Source organism: Parus major, chromosome 14, assembly GCF_001522545.3.
Source record: "Parus major isolate Abel chromosome 14, Parus_major1.1, whole genome shotgun sequence".
In the NCBI taxonomy this organism is placed as follows: Eukaryota; Metazoa; Chordata; class Aves; order Passeriformes; family Paridae; genus Parus; species Parus major.
The window spans coordinates 12,717,829-12,745,688 of record NC_031783.1 but is presented as its reverse complement, the minus strand read 5'-3'; the positions used below and the strand labels follow the sequence as shown (position 1 = coordinate 12,745,688).

At 41.8% G+C, this 27,860-nt stretch overlaps 1 protein-coding gene across 5 annotated transcripts; it reads right to left on the bottom strand.

Moving 5' to 3' along the window:
- Positions 1 to 554: 554 nt before the first annotated feature.
- Positions 555 to 27,424, bottom strand: WIPI2 (WD repeat domain, phosphoinositide interacting 2). Of its 5 annotated transcripts, none has more exons than XM_033517835.1 (13): positions 22,532 to 22,678; positions 18,517 to 18,599; positions 14,348 to 14,449; positions 13,601 to 13,852; positions 12,291 to 12,387; positions 11,621 to 11,718; positions 11,134 to 11,226; positions 10,271 to 10,341; positions 9,499 to 9,606; positions 8,576 to 8,740; positions 7,448 to 7,555; positions 6,191 to 6,288; positions 555 to 5,348 (listed from the first exon to the last, which is right to left on the bottom strand). In XM_033517835.1, exons 2-13 carry the CDS (start codon positions 18,523 to 18,525, stop codon positions 5,236 to 5,238), a joined length of 1,314 nt encoding a protein of 437 aa, XP_033373726.1. In that variant the 5' UTR covers positions 18,526 to 18,599; positions 22,532 to 22,678; the 3' UTR covers positions 555 to 5,235. The 5 variants fall into 5 exon arrangements, with proteins under 5 accessions (XP_033373726.1, XP_018863815.1, XP_015498510.1 ...); XM_019008270.1 differs by having other exon boundaries at positions 6,158 to 6,288; positions 13,601 to 13,770; XM_015643024.3 differs by lacking the exons at positions 14,348 to 14,449; positions 22,532 to 22,678 and adding an exon at positions 27,195 to 27,424 and having other exon boundaries at positions 6,158 to 6,288; positions 13,601 to 13,770.
- Between the last annotated feature and the right edge of the window lie 436 nt (positions 27,425 to 27,860).

The window sequence follows — 27,860 nt, the reverse complement described above, 5'->3', positions numbered from 1 at the left end:
GTGCTCCAACACTGCCAGCAAGAGCAGAAAGGCTTTTGCTCCTCTTGTCCACCCTGATCAAAGGATGCTTTGCAGGAGGAAGGATACAGAAGCAGGAGCTGCCTCCTCTCCCATCTGCAAGGGCTCATCCACATCTTCCCCCAGGGCTTGAATACGAGAAGCAACAAGCCTGGAGCGAGAGCACAGCGAGCGGGCTGGGGATGAGAGTACTGCTTGAGATGCATCCCATGGAAAAAAAAAGGAATAAAAGCACTTATCAAACTCACCTGAGCAGCATGAGAAAAATACACAAATGCAAGTCCTGGGAAGAGCAGCTTTAAGGAAGAACAAGAGGGAAAATTACATTTGCAAGCAAAATGTGCCAGGAAAAACTCAGCCTGTCCTTTCCCAGTCCCTGCAAAGCCCAAGCTGACAGTGCCTGTGGAGAGCAGCTACAAAGCACAGCTGAGAACGAGGACTTAAACTGCTGCTGTTCTGGTTTGGGCCACACAGCCTTACCCAGATCTTATCCAGCCCCATCTCCAAGTAGCAAACAAAAGGAAGAAGACACAGAATACTTATCACAACACAGATTTAATTTCTTATGCAGTTATAAAATTACAAAGAGCGACGGGCTAGCAGTGAGAGCCAGACACTTGGTGAGGTGGAATGTTAGACAGATTTTTCCACTTATCGACACAGATACCAAACAGTCAGTGAGCACTGCAGGATGCAGGGTTTTCTCCAGGTAAGGAAGCAAATGCAAGAGCAAATAGATCCAGGGAGACCTAGGGCTCAGTCAATGCCCCACAGAAACCCAGAGCTACAGGTTTGGGGAGAATTCCCCACTCCTGAGTCGGACACATGCAGGGTCCCTGCGGCCGCATGGCCAAAGCCACAGCACTGACACCTGTCACGAGCACAACGGCAGCTGTTTGCAAGCCAGAATTACAACTTCTTGCCCCTTATTTTCAAAGCAGTGTAAGATGAGATTTGCCAGTTGGAAGAGCATTAAAATGAAGGCATGTCATGATTAGAAAAATAGGAATTTGTTGAATTCCTTTGGTTGTACAACTGGAATCTGAAGAGATTTATTTACAGTCAGAGCCATGCTTTCATTGCAAGCCTTTCACAGGCCAGCAGATTCCAGGAAAAGAAAGGCCTGCTCTCCACATGTGGAGAAAACACCCAGGCCTTGCTCTCAGATATTAACAGGTTAAATAAAGTTGACTGTTAGCCAGGACAGCTGGAGCACAGAATAAAACTTCCCAAACCTCTGCAGTGATTAATCCCCACCAATGCTTTGGACAAAGACTCCTTTCGCTCTGCAAACAGCAGTGGAGCATCTGCACACACCAGTGGGATGCTGAACAGCTCAGCAACCCACAGGGAAAGAAATTCTACTGTCCTACTGCATGCTGGTCAGTGCTAATGCCATTATTTGAGCCAAGAAAGCACAGCATGGGACACAACAGAGTGCTGTGCTTGGGCTCGGCGCTCACTCAGCCCGGGGCTCCTCTGCTCACTCCTCCCTTTTCACTATTCCACACAGGTCAGACCAAGTTTCCTCTGTGCAGACACCTGTCACTGCATTAAAGGTCTTCTCAGGCATTTATTTGCATTCAGGCAGACTTGAAAAGCCACCAGCTTTACCCCCACCCTCTGCAAAACACAGCCAAGAAACTCGCTGTGCAGGACCCAGAGCAGCCAGGTACAAGCACACACCTGATCCCAAAGGGAGCACTTGTGCCAATGTCTTGTCAACAGGGCATCAGAACAAACAGCTTTTACCAACCTCTTGATGCTTTCTACTTCCTCCTCCTCCTCTGCCAGGCCCTGCCTTTTAACTGTTAGATTCATATCTATTACTTATATTTTGGAAACAGTGACATAAGAAGAGACCAGGGCAGATAAAAGCTTTCTGCCTCAGAACTTGAACTACAGAGTAAACAGACAGATGTTGAGACAGCAGCTGAGGACCTGCACTTGCTGCCCATTTGCACATCAAGAGAAACAGCTCCTTCCCTACGGTACTCACTGGGAACTGATCCCACTGCAAGCTAAGACCTGAGTTTAGGATTCCAAGTTTTTCAGTGTTCCCCCCTCCCCAGCTTTGGTTGTTTCAGTTCTCTGCCTCAGCCCTCCACTGAGTTAAAAGCTATCAAGAAGTGCAGCCCAAATGGAGAGAGAGAGACAGGCTGTACAAAACAAACACTGTCCTTCCAAGGAAGGTCAGTCTGAACTGAGAGGGGCTGCACAGGTGTTCCCATATCCTGTGACCAGGAGCTTGTGGCCACAGCACAGGGCTTGAGCCTCCTTGGATTACCCTGGGTCTGTCAGAGCATCACAACAGAAATGTTTAATCACCACCTGATTCACAGAGAACAACAGTGCAATCACATGCTCCACACTCAGGTGAGGATGCAGCTGCAAACAGCATTTGTGGTTATGTTTAAAGGAAAAAAAAAAAAAAAATATAGAAACACATCTTTGTGTCACTGGGATAAACCCCCAACCTGAAAGGCTTCTAACTTTGGTAGCACACCACAACAGGGTGGTTACTGAGGGCCTAATGCCATCACAGGGAAATTATATCAGTCACATTTTATCTGAGAAAAAATGTTTATATCCTCATGCAATGAACTTAAGACAAGCTACTGTCACAGCCAGTGGTGATCAGAAATGACCTGCTTCCCCCTACTAGCTGGTCACTAACTCAGAACATTAATATTTTTGCTCTATAAAAAGATTTTCTCAGTTACAACAGCAAGAAGATACTTTTAACTGACTTTCAGCTTCTACTTAAGAGTGAACCAAGTAGGGCACAGCAATTCCACAGTGTGTGGCTCAGGAGCAGGAACACACTACAGCATATGGAAGATACAAATACAGCAAATATGGGATCTCCTACTCACCTGTGGAAAATAAGGCATGAAAATTAAGAAGGGAATAAAATTAGTACAATAAATGATCTCCATTTTTAACAGTAAAGTCAATAATTACATTTAGAGGTGTAACATGGCCTTTGTTACACTCAAGAGTTGTAAAACTCGTGTGCTTAGCAGACCTGTGTTGCTGGTGCATGTTTACTGCTAACTGTGCTTGTGGAGTCTAGGCCAAACCTCCAAGGGTGTTATCAGGAATGTTAACCAGCTTTAGTCTGGAATGAGCAGACATCTCCTGGGTGGTTCAATTTGCCAGCAAAGTTCACTGAGCTTATATTTACTTCAAGACTTGTATTTCACTCTGCAGCTTGGAACACCACAGCAAAGCTGAGAGCAGTAAAGCAGAATATAGATAAAATAACTGCACACCATGGAATTGAGCTGTCAGCCAGACCTTAAAGTCAAGAGACTAAGTGAGATTTCAGCATGACTCAGGGGTTTGCTATGAACGTGCTGGGTTCTGGAGAGGACACCACAAGCCACTCCTACTGAGGACAGTCAAGGATTTGCAGTGAACAAACAAGCCTGATCCCTTCTCTCCCACACACACTTGTGTACAAACACCTTCCACTGACGTGGACTCACAGCAGCCTCCCTGACAGAGCTCTCCTGGTGGGGTTGCCACCTTCTTTGTACCTGTAGAGGCAGGGAAACCCATCTGCCCACACAGGGTTTTGGGGACAGAGCCCACTGCCTGCTACTGCTCCAGGGAAGACTTGTTCATGGTGCTGAATCCTGAAAGAACATCACTGCCAAGCTGTGGTAGGGAGTTCACACATAGCTGGAGCACTCAGCCTCTGTCCTCCTCTCAAGATCTGCAATTTCCTTGCCTCTTTGTATTTACTTCTCTGCAAGCAGTCAGTAGAGGGAAAGGAAACAACCCACATTGCTACATGGAAGGCAAAGCAGGCTTGTTTTGGCAAAGGGAAGTAACACTCACCAAGTACTTCACTAATCACTTGCTCAATAACTGTTATCCAAGACTTAAGAGAAGGCACATTACAACCCTAAAAATAGTCTGCAGCACTGCTCAGCCTTGGAAAGCCCTAGACAGTGTCAGGACAGTTAAGGATTTATTCCAAAACTGCCAAAGAAACTACCAGTCCTTGAGTGTATCATAAGAAGTACTCTGATGAGAGGGGGAATGGAAAAAAAACAACCCAGAAAGAAAAGCATTGTTCTGCAGCAGTAGAGAACCCAGAAGTAAAGTGAATTTTCAAAATCATTTATATTTACATCAGTATCTGAAAAAAAACAAACCAATAACTTTCACTATTAGAGCAGTCTCAGCCCCAGATTGAGAAGAAGCAGGAATTGAGAGCCTTCTAGCAGGAAACCTTAAGGCTGTTTATAGAGCTGGGCTGCCAAACTCTACAGGGACTTCTCTCCAGCCTGACAGAATCCTTGCTTTGGATAATTTAAAAAGGTATAAAAAAAGGTTATTGCTACTCTGCCAAGAAAACAGGACAATCTACAGGAAAGAAAGTGCATTCCAAGTCTTTTCTCAAAAACCCACAAGCTTATCAGCCACCAGAGGCTACAAACACCCAAGTACTAAAGGTGTAAAGACAAGATTCTCTAACCTTTCCTCATTCTAGCTCTTCTTCCTGCAGCAATTCTCTTCCTTCCCTGTAAAGGCACTTTCTATATTCTATATCCTTACGCAGGGAAACACTTCCAGTTTTCCATCCCAACAAACAGAACAGTCCCACAAATACACAACATTCAGAAGGAATTTTAATTAACAAAATGGTCCAGGAAAGGGAAGGGAGAACCCAAAAAAAACAGGCCATTGCATTTGAAAGGTTGCATGTCAGTCACTAGGTATGCCTGCAAGCCCATGCACAGGAAACCATTTGGACCTTTGTCAGTGCAGAACCAGTCTCAGCTTCCAGAACCACTTCTCTACTCCTTCCTTATGTAGGCTAAATATTATATACATATATAAAAAAAATACAAACTTGAGTTTGTTATAAAGTGGCTTCTCTCTCTCTCTCCCCCTCCTATGCTTGCTTGGCACATGAATGCATGCAAAGCTAAGTAGGCTCTGAGGGCTGCACAAACAGCAGGTTTTGGCAACAAAAAAAAAAATAAACACAGCTAAGATAAGCAAGATTAAAAGCCACTGAATTGAAAACCATATATTTTTCCAATTGTATAGAATTAGAACTACAGCTACGACTTAAAACTGTAAGAGTCTGTCATCCTCTCTCCCAACTCATGTCAAAGTTCATAGCAGCATAACACGAGATTCCTCAAGAAACATCAAGCCAGTGTTCTCTGCTTCAGGAGTGAGTTCACAGGTCCAAGTTTAGTCTGTCCGAAGGATCATGGGGGGATGCTCACTGTCTTCGTCCAATCTAAGGGAGTTGGTTTCATCCTCCAGGCAAGCTCCACCCACAGCACCCAGGTCATCCGTATAGGCTGGAGAGAAAGAACAAGGAATTGGGAAATCAGCAGCAACAAACTAAGGCTTGGATCCAGAGGGGATGAGTAGAGCTGAAGTACCAGGCATTACTTGAAATAGTTTCACTGCCACCCTATGTTTGTTTTTATCATGACTCTGTTTCATGACTGTTTCTCCAAGCCAAGAGCAGTTCGTGATCAAAATGAAACTCCTGTGTGTGTGCAATGCATCCTGGAGCTTTGGGCAGGCTGGTGTTTTCAGTCTCCACTGATGCAGGGCCGTACAGATGTTGGTATGTGCTGACTGCCCTCCCTTGGCAGCGTGCAAAGCTGGGTGCCAGATGTGGAAAAGCTCCACTGCCTTGGAGAGCTGCAGCATTAACCAAGTTCTCATCCTCTTGATTTAACAGAGCGGTGAATCAGGCTAAAAGGTCACTGTTCCCATAAAGGAACAACAGCAGCATTTATCAACTTTTCATAAATTTTTTTTTTTAAAAAGGGAGCAGAGCTATAATTCAGTGCTTAGCACAAGGTCTGGGTGCAGAACTGCCTCAAGAACCGTGTGGCAAGTACTGAAACTATCGCTACAGCAATCAACCACAACTCAAGACAAAATTCTAGTCCAAAAGCAGCAAAGACAAGTGATCCATCCACCTACAGAAAGCTACTGCACACCACGAGTGCTCTTTTCCTACTGCTCACCAAGGCTCCACCTCGCACGCGTGGTTACGCAAAGCTCGGTGCGGACGTGGACCAGCTCACGCAGCCATCTAGAAGGAAGCAACAGGCAGAGGTGCTCCCTGCCCCATTCCCAGCCTTCTCCTTACCATGCCTGGTGGGTGAGGAAGGCACATATGTACCTTTAGTCACAGCGGCACTGTACGTCTGCGCTACCAACGGCCGGTCGTGGGATGCAGACTCCAGAATTTCATTGGCGGGCTCCATGCTGCCATCGAGCCTGCCAGGAAAGGAGAGATTAGCTGGAGAGGTGATCTGCCTGGGCACAAGACAGCTTGAGCTGGTAGCTACAGGAAAATAGTTCATCTGATGTGCAAGAATAATGTATATAGAAATGCCACAGGAGGAATTTGGTCCCTCTGTTCCTTAGGCCTGGCTATAAAGCACCTGACAACACCTGGTATTTCTCTGAAGACTCATCAGCATCATGTTTGCCTCTGACACAACATCAGGATCTAAATCCTAGCAGCTCATAGAAGGAAAAGAAGACTCAAAACAAGACTGCATGATTAAAAAAACCCATTCCAATCAGCAATATTATAGGTTATCTTAAGCTCTGTCACAACAGAAGCAGTTGCTTCATACACAGATAGCCCTCTAGAGAAAGTGTTAGAGCATTTCAAAGATTCAGAGCTTGGTAAAAGCTTCCCTGTATGAGGCTTCACTTCATATCTAACCAGAGGTCATGCCTTCAAATGTTCAGATAAATGTATGATTCTTCACCATAATTGCAGGTTGACCAAAGCTGCAAACCTGAATTATCATCAGGAGTTATTATCTTTAATTCTATGATTGATCAAGTAATTTGACTGTATTACCCAGCTATTCCTGCCAACCCTTATTGAAAAACAGTGCATTGTCCTACTTCTCCAAGTGTTCTACAGTACTATTACAGAACATCAGCTGCCTGGCCTATATGCAAGGAAGTTTAATAAGGACACCAGCAGAGAGGGAACAGGGATAATTTCATAGGCCAGTTTCCCCTCTTTGAAGTCAGAGTAAGATCTTTCTCATGTTTGTAACCACCTCATTTATTGATGAAGAGGATGGTGTCACACGTTTCAAATTCTTGTTTAAGTAACTCAACTCAAAGTGCCAAGAGGAAACAGGAGCACAGAGGGAACAGCGATTGATCCCTCCCTGCACTGGGACAGGGTTAAGTTTCTGCTGGTAAAGCGGTGCTTGGTGTAGTGGATACCTGGAAGGAAGGCTCAGGGGGATTCTGAAGTTACTCATTCATGTCAGAGGTCTGGAAAAAGATTAGTTTGAAGAAATGAGCTGTTCTAAGTTAGACTTTTCCAGAACAGAACAGAATTTGAGAAGAAACTGGATTTTGAGAGGAAATAAAATACAACAGCTCTCAGCTAACGTGGACTTACTTGTGCTGCTTCATTAGTGTGCACTCGCCTCCTTCCTGGGGGTCTAAGTTGTACATGTAGAGATACCCATCAGCAGCTCCCACCAGCAAACGAGGGATCTTCTGAATTCTACAAAGGTTTAGAGTAGAAGTTATTAAAGAACAGATTATTAAATAACATAAGTAAGTATGTTCTTCTCCCTTCTCATGATTTAATGGTTAGACTTGATGTCAGAGGGTTTTTCCATCTAAATGACTCTATGACTTTAAGGCATTATTTTCCACCCTTTTGCTCCTGGACAGGGAAAGCTGGTAACAGTTAGAGCACCCAGGAAAGAGCTGGGTGTAAAAAATTTACAGCATAACCACATTTTGGGGCTAACAGGATGCCACAGGAATCAAGCAATTACATAGAACTCAGTAAAACAGATTCAGAAGTTACCATCCTGTTATCAAGCTTTGTGCAACTCCAGAGACAAATATTCTAACGGGAAGGATTTACTTATTTGAGAAATGTTACAAAGCTTAATTATTGCTTAAAGGGTGCTTTGAGATCAGAGGAGTGAGAGTACAGACATGAAGTCAATTTAGCATAAAAAACTATAAAAACCCCACAAAATAAGTTTACTACTGCTCATTACTATTACTTTGGTAGCTGTGCCAAATGGGACCTGCCTTTGAGGAAGACAGCATAAAAGATTAGATTTAGTCCTCAAAATTAACTTTAATGAATGCTATGCTGTTTTAAAGACAAGAATTATATGAACTTGCTTTCAAAGACTTCTTTAATGGTTAGGCTGGATTGCCTAATTTTGCAATTCACTAACAACATACACCATCACTCCCCACAGCACTAATGGAAGCAAATGCCATAAAAGCCCACGGGTTTGTTCTCAATATTCTTGTTTCAAAATTAAAAGACATCTTTAAACAACACTTAGAAATGAGCTATTCCTAACCAAATATTATGTCCTTCCCTCCTTCTCTCACAGGACTGAGAGGTGCTAGCTCTGCCACATTGCTCTTAAACTGGAATGATCACAGGTGACCCACTGCTCTGCTGCAGATGAAACTGTTTTACAGTGGCAGCCTCTCCAGAGCCCGAGCAGCCCAGCAGGGTGGGGAGTGCAGGCTCCATTTCTGTACTCACGTGGCAAGTGCACAGATGTTTTTGTGCCCACAGAAGGGCAGACGGACTGTAGCAAAGGCTCTACCCTGGTTGAACATCTCTGTTACTTGAGAGGGCAGATAGCTCGTTGAGGCCATCAGCACTTTTCCAAAGTAACCTGTCCAGGTTGTAGGCTCTTCCTGAGGTCTACAAAGTCAGAGGAGAAAAGTGACCCACTCTGCCTTCACTTTAGAGAGAAAAGTGTGTAAACACTTGAAAACATTTCATTTTAAGAGATATTAAGCAGCTGTTTCTCTTCAGAAATAACTAACACCCTTGAGAATTCTAACACACTTCATTTAGGCTACAGGACAAAATGTGTCCTCCAATACCCTCAGTCTGTTATTTAAGCATGTTTGATTATAAACTGATACTTCTGCATGTAAGACTGCCTTTTATAACATTCATTATACAAGAGCAGAATCTACTGGAAAGTGCTATGCTTCAGGATTTTATTAATTTGTTTATCACTAAGCAACAATTTTGTTTCAAATAACTTCCACTGAAACGGAATGAAGACTGTCCTCTCAAATCATAAATAGGAGCATTTTACAACTTAGTGCCTTTTAAAGCCTTATGCAGCTGGAAGGCATTGCTGAGATAGCTCTTCCCATATGGATGTCAAAGAAGGTGAAACAAATGCAACTGAAAATGTTAAAACTGCTCCACATTCCTCTGTGAAGGATGGCCAAGTTCTCTTTGGCAGAAAAACACCTTTTCTACTCAGTGGGAGAACAGTACACAGCTCAGCTGCAGTTGCTGATTCATAAGTGACTTCTTATGCCCTTTACTTTACAGTAAAAGTTCAAAAGAAGTCTGGCCACACTTTTGAGAACTCATTCTGTTGAGTACAGTCAACTTTGAAGCCTTTTCCTTGAAAAATCTAAGGCACCTTTGAAACCTACTTTTCTTTCACAGTCTCAAGTTTGAAGATATGCACTGTCTCCGTGTTACTGGATGCAGACAGAAACATGCCATCCATGCTGAAAGCCAATGAACAGATGCTCACACACCTGGGAAAAAAGAAAAAAGAGAAGAAAAACAAGGAAGTCAAACTATTTGGCTTAGTTAAGAAGGTTTCTAAAGTCACCACTACTTTGCAAGTAAGAAAAAAATCCCTTCAATAATAAGCATTCTGAATTCTATGATAATTTCTTGAAGCTATTCAAGCATAAGATTAATGATGTGCAGCTCTGATGTTTACCAGATATGGGATCAATTAGTAACATTCTGAACTCAGTCTTACCCTGTAAAAAGTACAGTAGTAGCACAGATTTATTGCTACCACAAACCACAACACCATTTTACAATGGCTATCAATGGCCACAGCATTAGAAGGGTTTAAAAGAGAGTAGGAATATTAGATGTACTGCCTCCAATTTCCATAACAATACAATATATCCTACAAAAGGTGACCCACTTTAAACAAGTTCCCTCACCAATAAATTTTTAAAAGGCAAGAGGGAGTACAATTCTGACAGGATTGATTTGTAGAATAGTCAAGTCCAAAGGAATGAAATTGGAAAACATTCAAGCTGAAACTGTTATAAGTATACATGCAGGGATGAATGAAGATGAAAACAGGCAAAAAAATCAGGATGCCAGCTCAATTGCTGAACATACTGGAAGTCAACCATAAGGAATGAGTGTAAGATAATTAACCCAGCTGAACTTTACCTCTTCACTCCCCTTCGGAATTCAAAGAGTTTCTGTCCCTCTGGAATGGAAAACACTCTTATTACTGTCCCCTGCAAAGAAAAAAAATAAATAGATCATTTTTCATTTCAAGTTCATTTATTGTGCACTAGCTCTAGTGAGCAGAGTACAACTGGAAGCAGCAAACCACTTTGCTGTTAACTCATTGCTGTGATGCAGCCCAGATACTACATGAAGTATTTATGGAGCTTGTTTGTAGGATGTGTTTGAAGAGTACAGAAACAAGAGGTGGGAGCTACTAATGTAGAGAACAAGCTGTGCATCAAAACCAGCCCTTCTTATCATATTTGATCATGAAAACGAGCACACTAGACAAGTACCATGAGTGCAGTCACTTGGATGTCTTTGTGCCTTTATCAGATGCAATCAGTTATACCTTTATAGTCTGAGCTTATTACCCAAAGAGCAGAGGCTTTAGACTCTCTAATTTACACACATTACATGAACAATTTGTCATCACATGCCAAAGACTAGTGAGGTGCTTCTCTCTATTTGGATTTTAACTGTCTTGTTTTCGTTAAGAAGACAGCATCAAAACAAGACAACTAATTTCTAATAAGTATCCTGCACTAAAGGGAGAAAAACTCAGAGGACTGCCCTAATTACAGCCAGATTAAAATATTTTATTAAAATAACCTTATTATCCAACATGTCACAGCATGGAAATAGTGTCAAATATCAGTAACAGATCTTAACTTACATTTCCTGTTTTAACTGTAAGCCTTCGTTTCTGGCACTTGCACATGGAACTGTGCACACTTAAAATACTTAATGACAAATTTGATTTTTATCACTGTTGGCAAGGCAATCCAAAGCTCCCTTACCTTTTCTGAGGCTGTGGCAAGTTTAGTACCACTTGCATCAAATGCCAAAGCAGCCAAGGGACTATCATGAGCTGGGATCATATTGGCAGCTCTCTGCAGTGAATCAATAAAATAGAACCTTAGAACAGTACAGGTTAAAAGCTACATGTGACTGCATATTTAAGCAATTCAAAGCAAAGTCTTACTTTCTGGACAGCAGCTTCAATATTTTTTTCAGTAACTAAGTACATAAAATTATCACTGAGGCATATACAGAGTACAAGCAGCAGGAAGACAATTCAATTAGAAATTACTTGGTTCCACCCATTTGCCCAATTCTACTCAATCAAATCTAGTATTGGCACTTGTAATTTCTTTGCTGACATTCTGTGTAGCAAGAGATGCTGCAAACTGTTGCACACAAACCTAAGTGTCCAATAATTCCTCTCTGAGCAAGTTATGTAATTTTCAAAACCTGCATCTTTAGAGGTGGAAACAGCATTCTTACCAGGTTGATGGTGTCAAAGACTTGTACTTCTCCAATAGTTGCACTTCCTGGATAGGCCAGGTAGCAATTATCATTGTTTATTGATAAAGCACACAACCCTAGAAGGGATGCAGAAACAGGATTAGAAACAGGCAAATTCCAAGACTTAGGCAGTAAACCCTTCTGATTGTGTGCCTGAGTGTCACAAAAGTAACTCAAATTATCAACAGAAATAGAAACAAAGATGAGTAATCTCAGAGTCAACCTGCAATATATTCAACTATTTAGCAAAAGTTTGTTTAATATAAAACAGAAAAGGAAGAATGCCAATAGAATTACAGTAACTGATTAAACAGTAGAACTTTCCATGTCTGCCATAATTCCTAAAGCATTAACCTGACAAAGTCTTTAACTATACCAAGTTCTGTCAAAATCCAGTTTTTATCTCCCCTGGTTTTTTCTAACATTTTGACACATCCACTCCAGGAGACCAACATGCTGGGAAGATGCAGTTTAGGGCAGAGTCTGCTTCTTGTTCTCAGCTGGATCAAACATGTAGGTTTTCAGACAACACTCATATTTGTTATTGTATTTGAAAGCAGAATTAACACCACAGTTCCCTGTAGGGAACCTCATACACTGACAAAGAAAGCACTTTTCAGAGTTCTGCTGATTCTACCACCACATTTACCTGCAGGATTGGGAGGTGTCTCCCTGATTGTATGTAATACCTTCATGTCTCGTATGTTGTGTATATAAAGAGACTCTTCCAGACATACTATCAGCCTCTAGAAAAGGGAAAGAGGACAAAATGGTGACGTGGAAATGCAGTTCATATAGATTTATCAATTCTAAAAAAATTCTATCCCAAAATGCAGCAGGTACCTTCCAATAGAGGAGAGGTTGTACCCACCTGATGGGGAGAAGTAAGAGTCTGACAGAAGACACACAATATCCAGCTCTTGACACAAACACTGCCCGTGGTCACTTGGACACTTGAACTGATCACTGCACCCCACTTCCCTCAACCTCACCAGTGCAAACACAAGACATTCCCATTACTAGTTTAAGCCAGCAAGCCAGAAACCTTCACTTAATTCTTATTCTGTACCAATTTACATGTGGAAATAATGGAAATTACTTTCTGCTTTTGCTAAACAGAGAAAACAGACACGAGCTTTTAACCATTCATAAAGCCTATAACTTATCCATAATAATTTGTGAATGGTGGTTTTTTTTTAAAAGTCTTACTAAGTCCTACATCATCTCATTTACTTTGTAAACTACATGTGGATGACTAACTAGACATTACTCATTTTACACTAACTGCCTGTGCCAGAAATCAAATTACCCACTCTTTCTCTCATGACTTTAAGCCGGAAACCCCTCCTCCCACACTCATTTTTTGGGGGCAAAGATAGACATTAAGATTTTCTTGTTCAGATGCCATTCTTTCTAGTTTGAATGAACTGGCTAAAGACAGACAAGTCTGTATCTGCTGAAGAGCCTACTCATGGTTTAGTCATACAGCAAACTATGCTTCCAGGTACTTGAAAAATTCACCAGTTGCGTGACGTTTTTTAGATTTTATTTTTTGAGGAGAATTCAGCAAACAGCACTTGCAACCATAAGAATTTAATAGATAACTTTAAATTTTGGCCTGAAGAGAAAATGTCAGTTTTACATACTTTCAAATTTAGGATGAAAGGATGACTCACACTGGAATGGACCTCAGGAGGTCTCTAGTCCAGTGTCCTACTCAAAGCATGGACAGCTTACTCAGGGTGTTTTCCCAAGTAAACACATAAACACAGAACCAAAAATACTTAATCAAATACAAGTACTGAGATGCCATACAGAAGCCACACTTGGAAAAGTATTACTAAATTTCAAATAGCAATTCTGTCACTAAAGGAAAGGACATCAGTCAGCAGTGGAAGTGCCAGAATAAGATCCACAACCCCTTTCCCACACTTCCACCTAGGCAGAACCACTACTCACCTGTCTATTGAGTTTGACAGCCAAGATGGTGTTGGAGTAACTGTAGTTGCAAATCTCTGTCCCCTTCTTAAAGTGACAAACTTTCAGCTTGCGTGGAGCTTTAAGGCTAACTATGGCCACCAGACTACTGGAGAAGAGCCTCTCCACAATGCACACATCTTCTGTGTCAGCTGGGGAATCACAGGAACGAGGGAAAAATACAGAGGGACATTTCAGGGAAGAAGAATGATGCACATCAACAGGAAATACTGTCTAAGAAAATCATAGAATCAAAGATTCAGTCCATGTAAAAATACAGTTTAACACCACAAACATTCTGACACAACAGCTCAGAGTCAAAGTGGGACATGGGACAGGCTTTTAAAGCAGAAAACCTACACAGTGAGTGCTGATTTCCATAGATTTCCTCCCCCCTTCCCAAGGTTTTACACAAGTTTATGGTTCAGAACAGTGTCTACTTCCCCATGCTCAGAATCCAACAGAAAAAAAAAATCCCAAAGCTACAAAACCCAGAAAATTGTCAAATTCCAGAATTTTACAATCTTCTTTTATTTCTGCGGAAATCTAGGAAAGCAAATTTTTGTGGGCTTTTTTTGTGCATGTGTTTGAGTTTTGTTTTTAAAGTTGTATTATGCTTGAAGTGGTTTCTGATGACCCAAACCCTTGGCATTTCCATTTACCTCTCCATGTTACAGTACAAGACTACTGCAGCCACCAATTAGCATTTCCACACATATCATCTTTTACCTGACAGGTCCTAAGTGCAATTTGTGCAGGAACCACTGATGCCCAGCATTCATGCAGAGCCATAAAACACCAGATTTGCCAAGTGTTTCTACTATGGGAGCACTGAAAGCAAAGGAGGAACACAAATCCCTGTGTGAGGAGACAGCAGGAGGGAGCAAAGTCCAGGATCCCTGGCAGAGAAGCACTTTCAGAGCATTTGATCACAGCATTGGACCATGCTGGCAGGAGGCCAAGTCCCACCACCAGTTATCCTGACATCTGTGCCTCCCTCTCCATCCCATAAAGCTCCTCTCCAAAACCCCAGGAACACAGTGGACACAGTTTTCAGGGCTGTGAGGAGCTAGAGAGAGTTTTACCATCCTCTGCAGCTCTTTCACAGCCACTGGCTACACCTGCCCTTCCATTACAGAACCCAATCAAGACAAGTGACTTGAGCACTTGGCCTTGATCCATCAGAACAAATTTTTCAGAAGTCAGCTTCTGGATTAGCTCAGTGCTTAACACATTCCAAACCATAAAACTGCCAGTAAAAAAAAAACCACCAACAAAAAAAACAACCCAAAAGAGCCTGTTTCTGAAGGCTTCTGTTTTGGCCAAGAGAAACATTAAGTAATTAATTTGCACTGTTCCCATCAGCAGTGACAGAAATTCCATGAAAAAATGTTCTGTTCAATATTCTCAGTATATGACACTGCCATCAGTGTGGGACACGTCTGCTTTCAAAGTACTTTTTCTGGGCAGTTATTTAAAGAAAATGAACAGAAAATATTTCATGTTCTACGTTTTTTTTGAGAGAAACAGCCTGCTTATGAAAAAGGAGCAGGTTTACACTCTGCATTTTCAGTACTCCATGCTACATAATTGACTTTTATCTACATCTTGTATTTAATATGGTACTTTTCCAGAGAAGACATAACAGCTCACAGAGGCTTTGAAAATTCAATTTTCTCATGCAACAGGGATAATGCATTTTAGTAATTACTTTGTTTTCAAGGAATTGTTCTCCATTTCTCCGATACTAAACAAAACACATGAAAAAGAAATACAAAAATCTGCTTCAATAAATGTATGCAGAGACTCTGAAACACAGAGGTCCGTGTTCCTTGAATCACAGCAGTTACATAAAAGACTCTCAAATATTTTACAGGATGGGTTATCAGCTTTCCATCTAAGCCTGGAGTCCTTCAAAATGATGACAACCTTTTACAAGAGTCAGAATAGCAGCACACAGAGACCCAAACCCCACAGTCTGCTCTGAGCTCCAGGGTGAGCACAGCTTCTTTCCCCATCCAGGGACAAATGTTCAGACACAGCTTTGGGATTTATCACCCTCCCAAGCTGGCAGGAGAACTGGTATTTCAGAAGAAGAACAGCAGCAGAGATTCATATGGAAAAAGTGCTGTCCTATGCTGCACTGATGGGAAGGGTGGGCAGCAGGGAAGGCACACAGGGAAGAGCACTATCAACAACTAAGCCACCAGACAGAAGAAAAAAATTTCAATAAGCAAAATGCCTCAAAGGTATTGATAATCCTTCAGTCTCACCATAAAAAGATTATAATACAGACAGTTACCTTTAGAAAAAGGCTTTGTGATGGGCATTTAATTAAATCCACTTTAAAAATACAGGATGCACCTCTGCTCCTTTGTCTTCCTTTAACAGGAAGAAGAGATAAAATCTCTTCACAGCTGCCAAGTAATTTATGCTTCCCAACAGCAACTATTCAAGAGGGTACCAAGCTATACTGCCCATCCTGCTGACCTGAATTAATATGTTTAGCAGCACTAAAGCCCCATAGCAATGCTGTTACTCAGGTTTTTGGTTTTTTTTCTATTAGTATTATCTCCTTTACACCACACAATTGAGCATTGCCAGAAACTCAGATTCAAAACAGAGTAAGAACAAAAAGAACTGCAAAACAAATTAAGTATCAGCAGCGAGGGGAGAACAAGCAAACACATAACAAGATTAGTTTCATAAACACAAGCATGTAGCATCACAGACAAGAGCTGGTTAGAACCAGCTAGATTATGATCAGCTGTGCCTTTATTCCATTTTTAATCCAAGAACATGAAGCATGTTAGAAGCATTTATTAAGCCTTAAAGCACCCTTGAATCTAATGCCTGTTTTTACAGTGGGATCAACTGCACAGGGAGTCAGGAGATTTGCAGTCAGAGGAGAAATCAGTGATTGGAGCAGCCAAATCTCCCATCTCTTTTTGTATTCCTCTCAAACACAAGACAGCTGAGGCATATTCTGCAGTTTAGTTTAAACACCTACACAAGAGTTGGCAGATCAATCTTCCAGAAGAGAAGGAGGGGTCCTTAGCAGGGCTCACTCAACACAAGAAGTCTTTAGACCCACTTAAATTAAATTGGGAAGTGGGAGGCACCGTATTTGAGAGGCCTCAAGACACCTTTCCTTGAGGAAAGGAGGTACCCAATGCACAGGAAGCCCTCCACCCTCATATCAAGTTTTAACAGGCATGGTTTGCAAGTCCAAGACTGAAAATTGGTTGATTCACACAAAGAAAATGAAGGCCTCTTGATATTTTGATCTGCTTTGAGTCAAGACTGCCTGGCTTCCACAGGCCAAGCCATCAGATTATTTTGTAGTGAGAGGACAAAGAGTAATGGGTTCAAATTCATAGAGGGGAAATTCAGTACATGGAAAAATTTTTCCCTGTGAGGGTGGGCAGGCCCTGGCACAGGCTGCTCAGAGAAGCTGTGGCTGCCCCATCCCTGGAAGTGTCCAAGGCCAGGTTGGACAGGGCTTGGAGCAACCTGGGATAGGGGAACTGGATGATCTTTAAGGTTGTTTCCAACACAAAACATTCTACTACATGTTACCTCATAATCTGTGCTCAGCTTTCACAGACTTAACACTCAGAAAAGTTAAAATGTCCAAGAGTTTAAGTCAATACAAGCATCCCAGAACAGTCTGAAGACAAGACTGGAATCAGCAGGTCAAAATTCCAATTCCAGCTGCTTTTATCAGGTTATTGCAAGATGTTGAACAAGGCACTTTATCCAATCTGTACTTTTTCTCTCAAGGACTACCCAGTGCAGCCGACCTCACAGGATATTTTTCAGTGTCTCGTGTAACAGGGAATCATCTCCACCATCTCCTGGGGTGATATGAGGCCAGATACTGTAAGTGCCTGACATACTGCAGAGGTCAGGTACATAAACTCCACAGCAGAAAATGGAATCCAAGCCACTTATTAACCAGTACAACCAGACCATGACTCAAATAGGAAGATGTAGCTACAACACTATTTAACCCAACCACAGGTGCCTAATTTGAACCTCACAATTACCTCTCTCCATTGACTGTGTACAGAAGCCAGCTGTCATCCCAGGTAATGGGTGATCTGAGTCACACCCCATTTCCAAATTTGACATGCCACAGGGTCAGGTCACTTTGGGAATGGAGTCTGAGGACAACTCTGTCATGGGATCCCACTATAAATGCTGACATCACAGCAATTGGTACCACCTGCTCACATGGAGTTTACAAGAAAGCAAGGATACTCATGCATAGCATTCATAGCTGACTTATTAGCATCTCAAAAAAGGGAAGTCTATGAACTGCTGGCAGAACAGGGGATACCACTTCTCCCACAGGCTTCCCTCCATTTCACCTCAGATCCTACTCAACTGTGATCATTATAGAAAAGTTATGGGAATCTGAGTTATTCATCCTTTTGGATGAGCAAGCCATCATGCTAAAGAATAATTTTCTAATAGAAAATATTAGGATTAAAAATATAATTAAGGCTTTGTTTTCTTATTTGATAAAGTTGTATTAGTGCTTCCATGCCCCAACAACCAGTATAAAGACCCAAAATACATTCTCTCACATGAGCAAATTATTATTTTATGCCCAGCTATGTAACCTGGCTGGACATAAAATTAGAAAAGCAGAGCTCTCATAGCTCATAGTACCAAATGTCATATCATACCAGCTAAATTTAAATACAGAACATTGTTTCATAGTTTTACCCTGCCTGCAATTACTGTTTTGTATTTATGTGATATTTACACTTCAGGTTCCTTTTATGTCAATATCAAACAACCTGTGAAAAAGTGAAACATTTCTTATTCTTCCCACATTAAGCCAACTGAGGAGACTAAAAAAAATAGGAAAAGAAAAAAAAAATACTCACTGCATTCATAGATCTGCTCTAATTTGTCCACAGAAGAAAGGGAGAAAAATTTGTAGCCTGATTTACTGCCAACTGCAAGGGATCTGCAAAAGAAACAAGCCAGTCAGGAACATGAACTCCATCAGCTGTGATTACCCTTGGACAGATTCTTACCCACTTCTAAATCTCCAGCTGGATTAGCTCAGTAAGGAAAGTGATAAAAAGTTTGTCCAAAAAAGCCATAACAGACACAGACAGCTACCTCAACTCTGATTAGACCAAACAGCTTCAGAATTACAGAATTTGGGTGTGGAATTCTGCTTCATGTTTATGAAATAAGAGCTCAGAGCCTAAAGTAAACCTACTGCCCAATTCTCACCGGTGATTTCTTCACACAGGCTAAAAGCTTTAGTGTGGAGGGAAGATGATGACTTGAATAATGTAACACAAACCAATTACATCATTGCCTCATCATTAGAGGTGACCTCCAAGACCTTTTAAACTGGGCCGTCTGGGGATTTTTGTTCTTTACAGTTGTAACCGTCCCCGAGCATCCCAAAAGAGTTTTCATATTAAAAAAAAAAAAGTAATTAAAGACTGCCAACTCTAATTTTCTCTGGCTTTGCATGATGATGTTCTAGCACCTCCATTGTTAGGTCTCAGCCTTACAAATACTCATACTGAATCTTTGATCAGAGGCACCCTCTAAAAAGTGCCAGTCACTGATATTAAACAGATTGAACAATAGCAGAACATTAAAAAAACTGACTAAAAATCCTTCTTTCCTCCATTACTCAATTTTCACACTTAGCTCACAGACCATTTAATTGCTTTTCCAGCCAGAGTCAAAGGCAGGTCTTAAATTTTAAGCTAGAAAAACCTTTAGCCTGTCTTGCAGGTCTTTACACATCAAGGCAGCGGACAATGGCTCATTTTTGTTTCCCCTCCCCATTTGGAGGACAAGTTCATGCAGCAGATAAAGAAAATTAACAGTAAAATTTTTACAGAAGTGCATTAGTATGCTTATAGTTCATATATTTCTTACTGCCAAGAGTCATGGAGGAAAATTCCAATAAAATACATTTCGATACCCTAAATTGTGGCAAATCATTCAACACAGGGCTGCAATCCAACCCTGCCAGTCAGCCTGCCAAAAACGCCTTTCTGAACTCAGCAGGATGATTCTCTACAGCTCAGATGCACTAACAATTAATGCTGCATTTGGAATACAATGAAGATTCCTAGATTTCATGTTCTTTCTGTATTTTCCACTCGTGGCTCCAAAGTGAGTCTTTTTTAAGTTTCAGCATACCCAGAAGATTAAAAATTCTTCCTCATATAGTTCACCTTCTAAAATTAAGCTATAAAATCAACTTCTGTAGGATGGTATGACCTTCTCTTCTACAAGAAAATACAACTGGCACAATCTGGTTAGGAAATTATGTTTGAGAAGGTTTAAACCTTCAAATTAAAATATGAACCATGCAAGCAAGAGATTCAATTCCACAGATTCAATAACCAAGATATTAAAAAAGCATATTAGGCTTAAAGATAGAGAAGCGATCATAAAACAAAATTTTGTTGTCGCTTCTCTAAGTCACCCTAGAAATACTGAATTTAATTTTCCTCCAGACAAAATCAGTATGTTCAGCAGTCTCCATTTGATTAACCACCAAAGATACTTCAGTGGTTTTGCACAACTACTTTTGTACAACTCAACAAAAACTCACGTTATGTGAAAAATACCCCGAAACACTAATTTGGTAAAACAAAGCAATGAGTCAGCTTCCCTTTTATCATCTACTGCTTTCCTCAAAAGAAAGTTTAACAAAGAATGACATCAAAACTGTCACTTTGCAAAGGTAAACAAGCACTCTGCAGAATTAAAAATAAATGGAGTCACAAGACTCCTTGCAATATAAACGATCCACAAAAGACCCAGGATGATTCCCTCACAGAGAATCCCACACAGCAGCTATTTGTATTACTAGGCAGAACTGATTCCTGAATTGTACTTACTGCTTTAAATTCAAAATACTGCTGAATCACTGTTTTACCTACAGCACCACTGAAAGCAGTAAGGAAGCCCATTTTTCTTGTCCTACAAGGATATCTCATTCAAACGAGCTGTAGACAATGGCAAACAAGAACTGTGTACATGATAAAAATCATCAGACTGAGTAGAACCCAAAATGCAGAAACACAGAATGGACCTCTCCATCCATGACAACTGCTTTTTGTTATTTATTTCAGGATAGAGGTGATGATGCTCTATGTTATTGTTTACATAGAGCAGTTCAAGTTTTTAAATCCATTTCAGTGTACAAGTGTAACTGGAAAATAACCCCTTTTTCTTCTGGAACAGCAGTCTTGCTTTTGGAGGGTTTTCTTTGTTGGTTTGGTAATGTACTCTTAAATTACTTCTTATGAAACTACTGGAAAAAGGCTTTTTATATGTAATAAGAACCCACTAGGCTGAATTATACCAGCATAATCACAGTGATTTAAATCTCCCATCTTCCCCTGCACTGATATTACACTTAAGCCCTTAAGACACCCCACAGCCATCTAAATGGCCAAATCCACAAAACAAGGACCTAGCCAAAATTACCTCACCTCTGAAAAAATGTGCAAGCATATGGGGAAGAAATATGATCAATAAGCCATTCAGCTCTTGCTCAGATAGACAGAGGCCAACAAGAAGCTGCTGTGGTTTATCAGAAACTCCTTTTACAGCATGTTATGCTTTATGATCACTGATTTTCAGAAGCTGATGAGAGACTGAAATTGAAAATAAAATTAATATTCTCTAAAACAGCCTTTTTTTCTTCTAACATTATGCTATACACATGTGGGTTTTTAGCTCTATTATGTGTGGCCTCTATTACACGCTTTAGACTGTAGACTCTGAGCTATTTCATCATTAAGGTTGTCTCCTCAGTACAAAATTATCAATATAGCCATGATTTATGGAACTGTGTTTATCCACTTTTTGCAGAGATAATGCTGCTGACTGATCCAAGACTGCATAAATCTTGATAGTACTTTCAAGAGTGACTACCATAAATAATTAAAACTATCCTCATCAAGCAAACAGTGCTGGGAGATTTCACACAGTCATTGGAAGATGCTGACTCTCGCTCTAAGTGCACTCCCCTAAAGTGGCAAATCAGCTGCTTTAATCTCTCTGGCTCTTTAGGAACAAGTTTTTTCAGCTGGGTTAGAATCCTAAGGTTTTCTTTTGTTTCTTTAATATACATATAGAAGGAAAAAAACCAGTTTTTCCCTTTCCATATCACAGAGGACCTTAACTACTAATCAGAAATATTCTACATTAATCAGAAAGTTTCTAACAAGGACAGCTCTCTCAAAGATTAAATCAATTGCAGCTGCAGCATAAACATGACTCTAAAAGTCATTACTACTTTAAATAACTGGTTAATTAAGCCTACTTTCATTATGATACAGTCTCATTATACTAATGTTCCATCTCATTTCAAAACCAATGTAAATTTCCACAGACAAAGCATTCTGGCTTATGATGAAGAGGGGGAAAATAATAATGATAATAATAATAATAACAACAATAATAATAAAAGAAAAATCAATGAAGACATAAAAATTTCTAAGGAATTACTAAGGAAATGTATCTTGCTTTATTTCCCCCTCCAAAATACCTGCTGCAACATCTCATGGACATCTCTTAATATCAAAGGTCATTATTTTGGAAAAGAGATACAGAACTTCATACATTCAATGTTTTTGTCAGCAACATTCTGACAACCCACAGGAGATTCTCATTATTCCTGCATTAAAAGAAAACCCACAAACATAAATCTGCTACAGCAAAAGGAGACCATGCCTACTCATCACTTAACATGTAGGCTGGGACAACAGAAGGTCCATAATCCAAGTAAATATCACTATTCTTGGGCCAAATCCCCATCCAAATGGTCACACAGTGGGGAATGGCTCCTCTGACCAGCCCCCCTCAGCTGCTGTGCCCTCTGCAACAACAGCAAGAAACACAACATACGGTTGTTTCTCTCAGCTATCCTCCCTGAGTGTAGGAGCTACGTGACCGCTCTGTCCTTCCTTTTTTTGGTCTGTGTTTAGCTTTAAGGTCTCCTTGGAATAGAGAGCTCTCCTGTCCTCAAGGATCACGGGTGAAGGACACCTGAACCTAGGAGAAACAAAGGCAGAGGAGTGAATGCTCAGCACCTAACCCTTGTTCCTCCCACCACAAGCAGTTTACTACAGAGATCCGAACATCACAGAGTAAGGGAATGAGAATATAACTTGTGGGACACAAAGCATGCCAGATGCATATAGAGACAGCAGCATTTGCTCACAATGTAGAATTAAATTGATTTATTTGGGAAATAAAGGGCAGAATTAAATTGGAAAGAAGAAATAAACAGCCTGATACCTATAACGTGTGACTCTACACATAAATGAAAACAGAGCCTGAAGAAATCCTTGCCAATAAGGCACACACCAGTGTTTTCCTTAGAAGTCCAAACACAAGGTTTCCTCTTCCCCTTTCATCAGGAGTCTGTTTTCAAAACTGCAGTGACTACTTTGTTTCCAAACGGTGTCACACAATTACTTATTTTAAAAAAAAGATGACTAAAACTTCTCTAGTCTGCCCACTGGTGTTATTTCACAAGCAGGCTGTTTGGTGGGGTTATATTTTGTGGGTGGGGGGAAGTGGGTGCATATTTGTAAATTGAATCCAAACACAGTTTGTAAGTACTTCCAAAGAACACTTGTGCAACAGTTTAAATATTGAAAATTTTACCTCTAATATAGATATATATAAGCTCTGGGATCTTGAAGTCATGCTTTGCTTAAAAGTCAAACTTCTAAACCATTTGCATTTCCCTTATGAGATTCAAGGCTTCTATGAGTTTGTGAGTTGTTTAATTTTTCATAAATGTATCTGTGCTCAGTTTTAGCAGTTCTCCCAGAAGTAACACAAACTCCACTTGGGTTTTTCTTCCCAAGTACCATTGTTAAAGATTTACAGCTGCAAAACCTACCTAGCACTGAGGCCACCCACAAGTTTCCACTGCCTGGTTTTGCTGGGACACCCGAATTCCGATCGGTTGCTCCACTTTGATCTGCAAGCTGGAGCTTCTGCCTCTCAATCAGGGAATGCCAGTCATGCCAAGTTGTGCAATGATTGATTCACTGGGGAAAAGGGCTAGGTCCAAAACAAGCACACTAACATCTTCTGAAAATACCCTTCTCTGTGTTTTTACTTAATGAAAACATTGTATCAAAGAGAAGCCACAAACCAACCGCTTCTGCTGCATTATAGGTGAAGTGTTTTCAGGCAGAGTTCCAGTCCCAGCCAGTAATTCAAAACTCTCATGTAAATAAAGCTTAGGGCAATGTGGGATAAACAGGCAAGACAACACTTGCAATAATGCAGATACTATTCCAAGAGACAATGTCACTACACACAGCATCCACGAATGAATATTAGCCAAGTCTGGGAAAACCAAGTGACTAAAAGCAGGATAGAGGATATCTGCTTCAGTCGCCAGGGATTGCAACAACTGGGAAAAGCAACTTTAATGATGACAACATTCTTCTACCAGCAATCCAATTTCCCAAGACTGAGAGCCACCATGAAGCTCATCTTCCTACAGCAGAGAGTAAATAATTACCAAATCTTCAAAAAACCAAAGAAAAGTTAGCTTGATACTTATTTTCAGCAGTAACAAGCCCCATCTTTTCCCAACACAAGGAGCTTATACTCTTGCAGGTAAGCAAGACAGTTAAGCCTGAGTGGAACTGGCACCTTGTTAGGGTGAAGGTAAAAGCTTTAAATGTAGTAATAACAATGAGCCCATGTCATTCATTTTCCAGTTTTGTCTGTCAGCAATTTTTCTAATTACTGAAGCACCTTAAAGCATGATGTGAGCTCTACTGACTGGGCAGACATAAACAAAGCTTCTCTTTCATATACTGCCTGAAAGAATATACATTTGTTTACCTTGCCTGTCTGGAGAAGGGCTCCAGTTACCTGTAAAAGTTGAAAACAGGTGAGCTTTCTGAGGGCCAGCATGGGAAAGTGTAAGTCATTCCTAATAAGTTCTTTTCTGCTCTTCTCACCTGGTAAACTGTGATCTCCTATATCTATAGAATAGTATACCATAAACCCAGAGAGCTGCTTTCTTGTTTCTCTGCTCAAACAAGAAACTAGGAGAGATCATGGGTGGGAAACAGAAAAAAAAATTAAATAAACTTCTGTTTAAAGAATGTACATAACCACTAAATTCTACTCAGTTTAGGAACTTGAATGCAACTTGGTTGTTTGGGCCACTTACCACATCAGACAAGTGTTTCACTGAGAAGCTGCACACAAAGGCATCTGCAAGACTGGTTTTATACTTACTACTTTGTTGGGGGAGTTTTATTTAAGACACTGTAAGAAGAGACTGTTCCACATCATCAACCACCTCATTTATCTCAAATTAAGTGGCCTTTTAAATTAATCTCAGGATTTTGAGATGAAAGTAAGAAAAGGAGCTTTTTTATATTTCTGTATTTTCTAAATCAGACACCTGAATTCACAAATATTCAAAAATTACTCAAAAGACCTAGTAAACCAAAACTTGGAATTGCAAAGGTTTATGGGCAAGGTCTGCCTCATATAAAAGGTATATCACTAAAATTCTCATCAGCTAATCTTAATGTGATTTATGCATCAATCATATTTAAAAAACCACATAATTTATTGACAAAATGTATATTAGAATACAAAAAACCAACTCCAAACCAGCTACCAAAGAACATTTTTTTTTGTTATTCACAAAAATGAAATGGGAAAAGTAGTGCAGTAGCACACCCAACTGAGGAATGAAATCATTAGCCAGGTGTCCCTTTTCTTTCCCTATAAACTCAAAGTTATAAAGGAATCACCTTTGCACTCCTTAAAGAAAGATTTCAAGGTGCACAAGCCAAAACCCACCTAGATAAGTTTATGTTGTATTTGGTTTCTTTTTATTTCTGTCTCGGTTTTGTTCTAAAGTCAACCTGCAACTCTTTCTCAAATTAAGTGGGGTTTTTTGGTCACAACTCAGTAATCTCTAGATACACAAAGGTCTCCACAAAGCTAAGGTGCAAAAGAAAATTCAGAGGTGCCACACTGGAGAACAGAGCTGAACTTCAAAAACTTATATAATGACCTTTATAAACTGCAGAAGAAAGAGGTGACAAATCCCCTAGTTATTATGACTTGTTTGGTTTTTTTTCCAGTAATATGTAAAAAATGAATGGTAGCTGGGCAAAACTTGGGCATGTTTAATATGGACAGAGAGAGTTCTATATGGCACCCACTGAAAAAACGTGAAAAGCAGTTGCAAAAGTCTCTGGCTTGAATCAATATATGGATAATAATTTACTTACAAATACACAGAGCACTACTGCTCCCTGCCACCATTTACCACAACTTATTTACCATCACATTCTCTTGTCTCAAACCTATCCAGCTCCAATTGCTCATCTCTTCACCCCCAACAAAACCTACAAGAGCAAACAGAGTCTCTCCTGCTGTGATGTAGCTGCTTGGCACTCACCAGAAATAACCTTCTCACCTTCACAACTCCCATATGCTACAGGACGTGCTGAGGACAGGCACAGATCTCCCTCGTGAGGGCAAGATATTGTTGCTTGCAAAAAGAACAAGTTGTTAAAAAAACAAACCCTCCACCACACACGTGGGCTACACTTTGTAATGCCAATCTGAGATCATTTCCTCTTACTCACTTCCTAAAGCAAAACTCCTTTCTCGAGTCCAAGTTCTTTCAGTTCTTACTCCTGAAAGATGGTTTCATCTCTCAGGATTTAAGACTGTCAAATCCTTCTTTAAATGATCCTCAGTGCTCCAATCTCAACTAATAGGGGGTTCCTAAATTAAAAATATTGCTTTATAATACCTCATATAAAAACTAATATGCACTAATTGATCTAAATATGCTGCAATGATTAAGTAATTTGCGAGACGTGCAGCTTGAACCATCCAAAGCCCAAGGAAGTAGAGTTTCAGGGATCAGGGAAAGGCCTCTTTTCAAAATCAAAACCAAAAGTAGCTTGGGCTCATAAAATACCTTCAAGCCAAAGTCTCAGTGCTTCAACATAGCAGGTCACAATAAAATAACTGTATGAAAAGACAGCTGTGAGGAACTTTTAAATGAAGTCTTCGCACGTCCTGGAAGACCTGGGGCTTCATGTCAGGCCCTCCCAGGGCTGAACACCAGCAAGGAGCAGCAGGAGCCCTCCTTCCGTCGCCTTCCCCAAGGAACAGCGAGCGATGCCTCCCAAGCCGGAGCAGCAGCTCCCGCAGGGCAGCGACCCGGGGCAGGGAGAGGGCACCATGCTGCCACAAGCCCACAGCTGCGAGTCCCCGCGGGAGGAGCGGCCTGGCTCCGCGGCTCCACCGTGAAGCCGGAGGGCAGAGGGAGGCCGTTCCCAGCCGTCCTCCCTGCGGGGTCCCCGGCCCCGCTCCAGCCCCGAGGCCCCGGGAAGGGGCGGCTCCAGCGGCGCTCCCCGCCATGGGAATGGGCGGCACCGGGGAGACCCCACCACGCCCCCCCCATCCCGCGGCCAGGCCTGCTCGGGACCCCCCCAAGCCGCTGCCCCCTCCCCGGCCCGGGCCCCCTCATCCCGCCCCCCTCAGCCCCCCTTACGTGTTGTCCTGGTTGAAGTTGGCGAAGAGCAGATGGCCGCTGCCGGCGTCACCGCTCTGCCCGGCCAAGTTCATGGCGGGATGGCCCTCGCCACCCCCGTCCGGCGGGGGGAGGACGAGGAAACACCTCCAGAAGGCTGCACCCCTCAGCCGCGGCCGCCCCGGTCCCGCCGCATCCCCGCCGGGCCCTTGTTTACACGGCGGGCGGCGGAGCGGCCCCCGCGCCTGCGCCCTCCGGCCCCTCCCGGCCGCCGTACAGCCACGGCGCCTGCGCACGCTCGGCGGCGCTGAGCGGGACGTGTTTGGAAGCTAAGCAGGCTCCGCCGCGGCCGGCGGTGGATGGGAGGCCCGGGGCGCAGCCGGGGATCCCCGGCTCGGGCGTGTCCCCGCTGTCCCCAGGCTGAGCGCGGCCACCACGGTCCTGTCACGGTGGCCCGGCGGTCACACCCCGCTGTTCCCGCCTCCCGTCCCCGTGCAGTTCCCCTTCGTGCCACGGGATGTCCCCGAGGCTCAGCAGATGAGCGTGCGGGGGCTCCGGACTTGGGAATAAAGAGAATAAAAAAGTTGGGGCTGTTCAGGCTGGAGAAGAGAAAATTGCGTGGAGAGCTCGGAGCAGCTGCAGTATCTGCAGGGGTTCTTGGTCAGGGTTTGAAGGAATAGGATAAGG

Coding starts and splice junctions, on each gene's coding strand:
- WIPI2 (XM_033517835.1), bottom strand. Junction 9,607..10,270: donor TTCCGAAGGGGAGTGAAGAG/GTAAAGTTCAGC, acceptor CTTTTTTCCCAG/GTGTGTGAGCATCTGTTCAT. Junction 8,741..9,498: donor CTTGAGACTGTGAAAGAAAA/GTAGGTTTCAAA, acceptor CTGACTTTGTAG/ACCTCAGGAAGAGCCTACAA.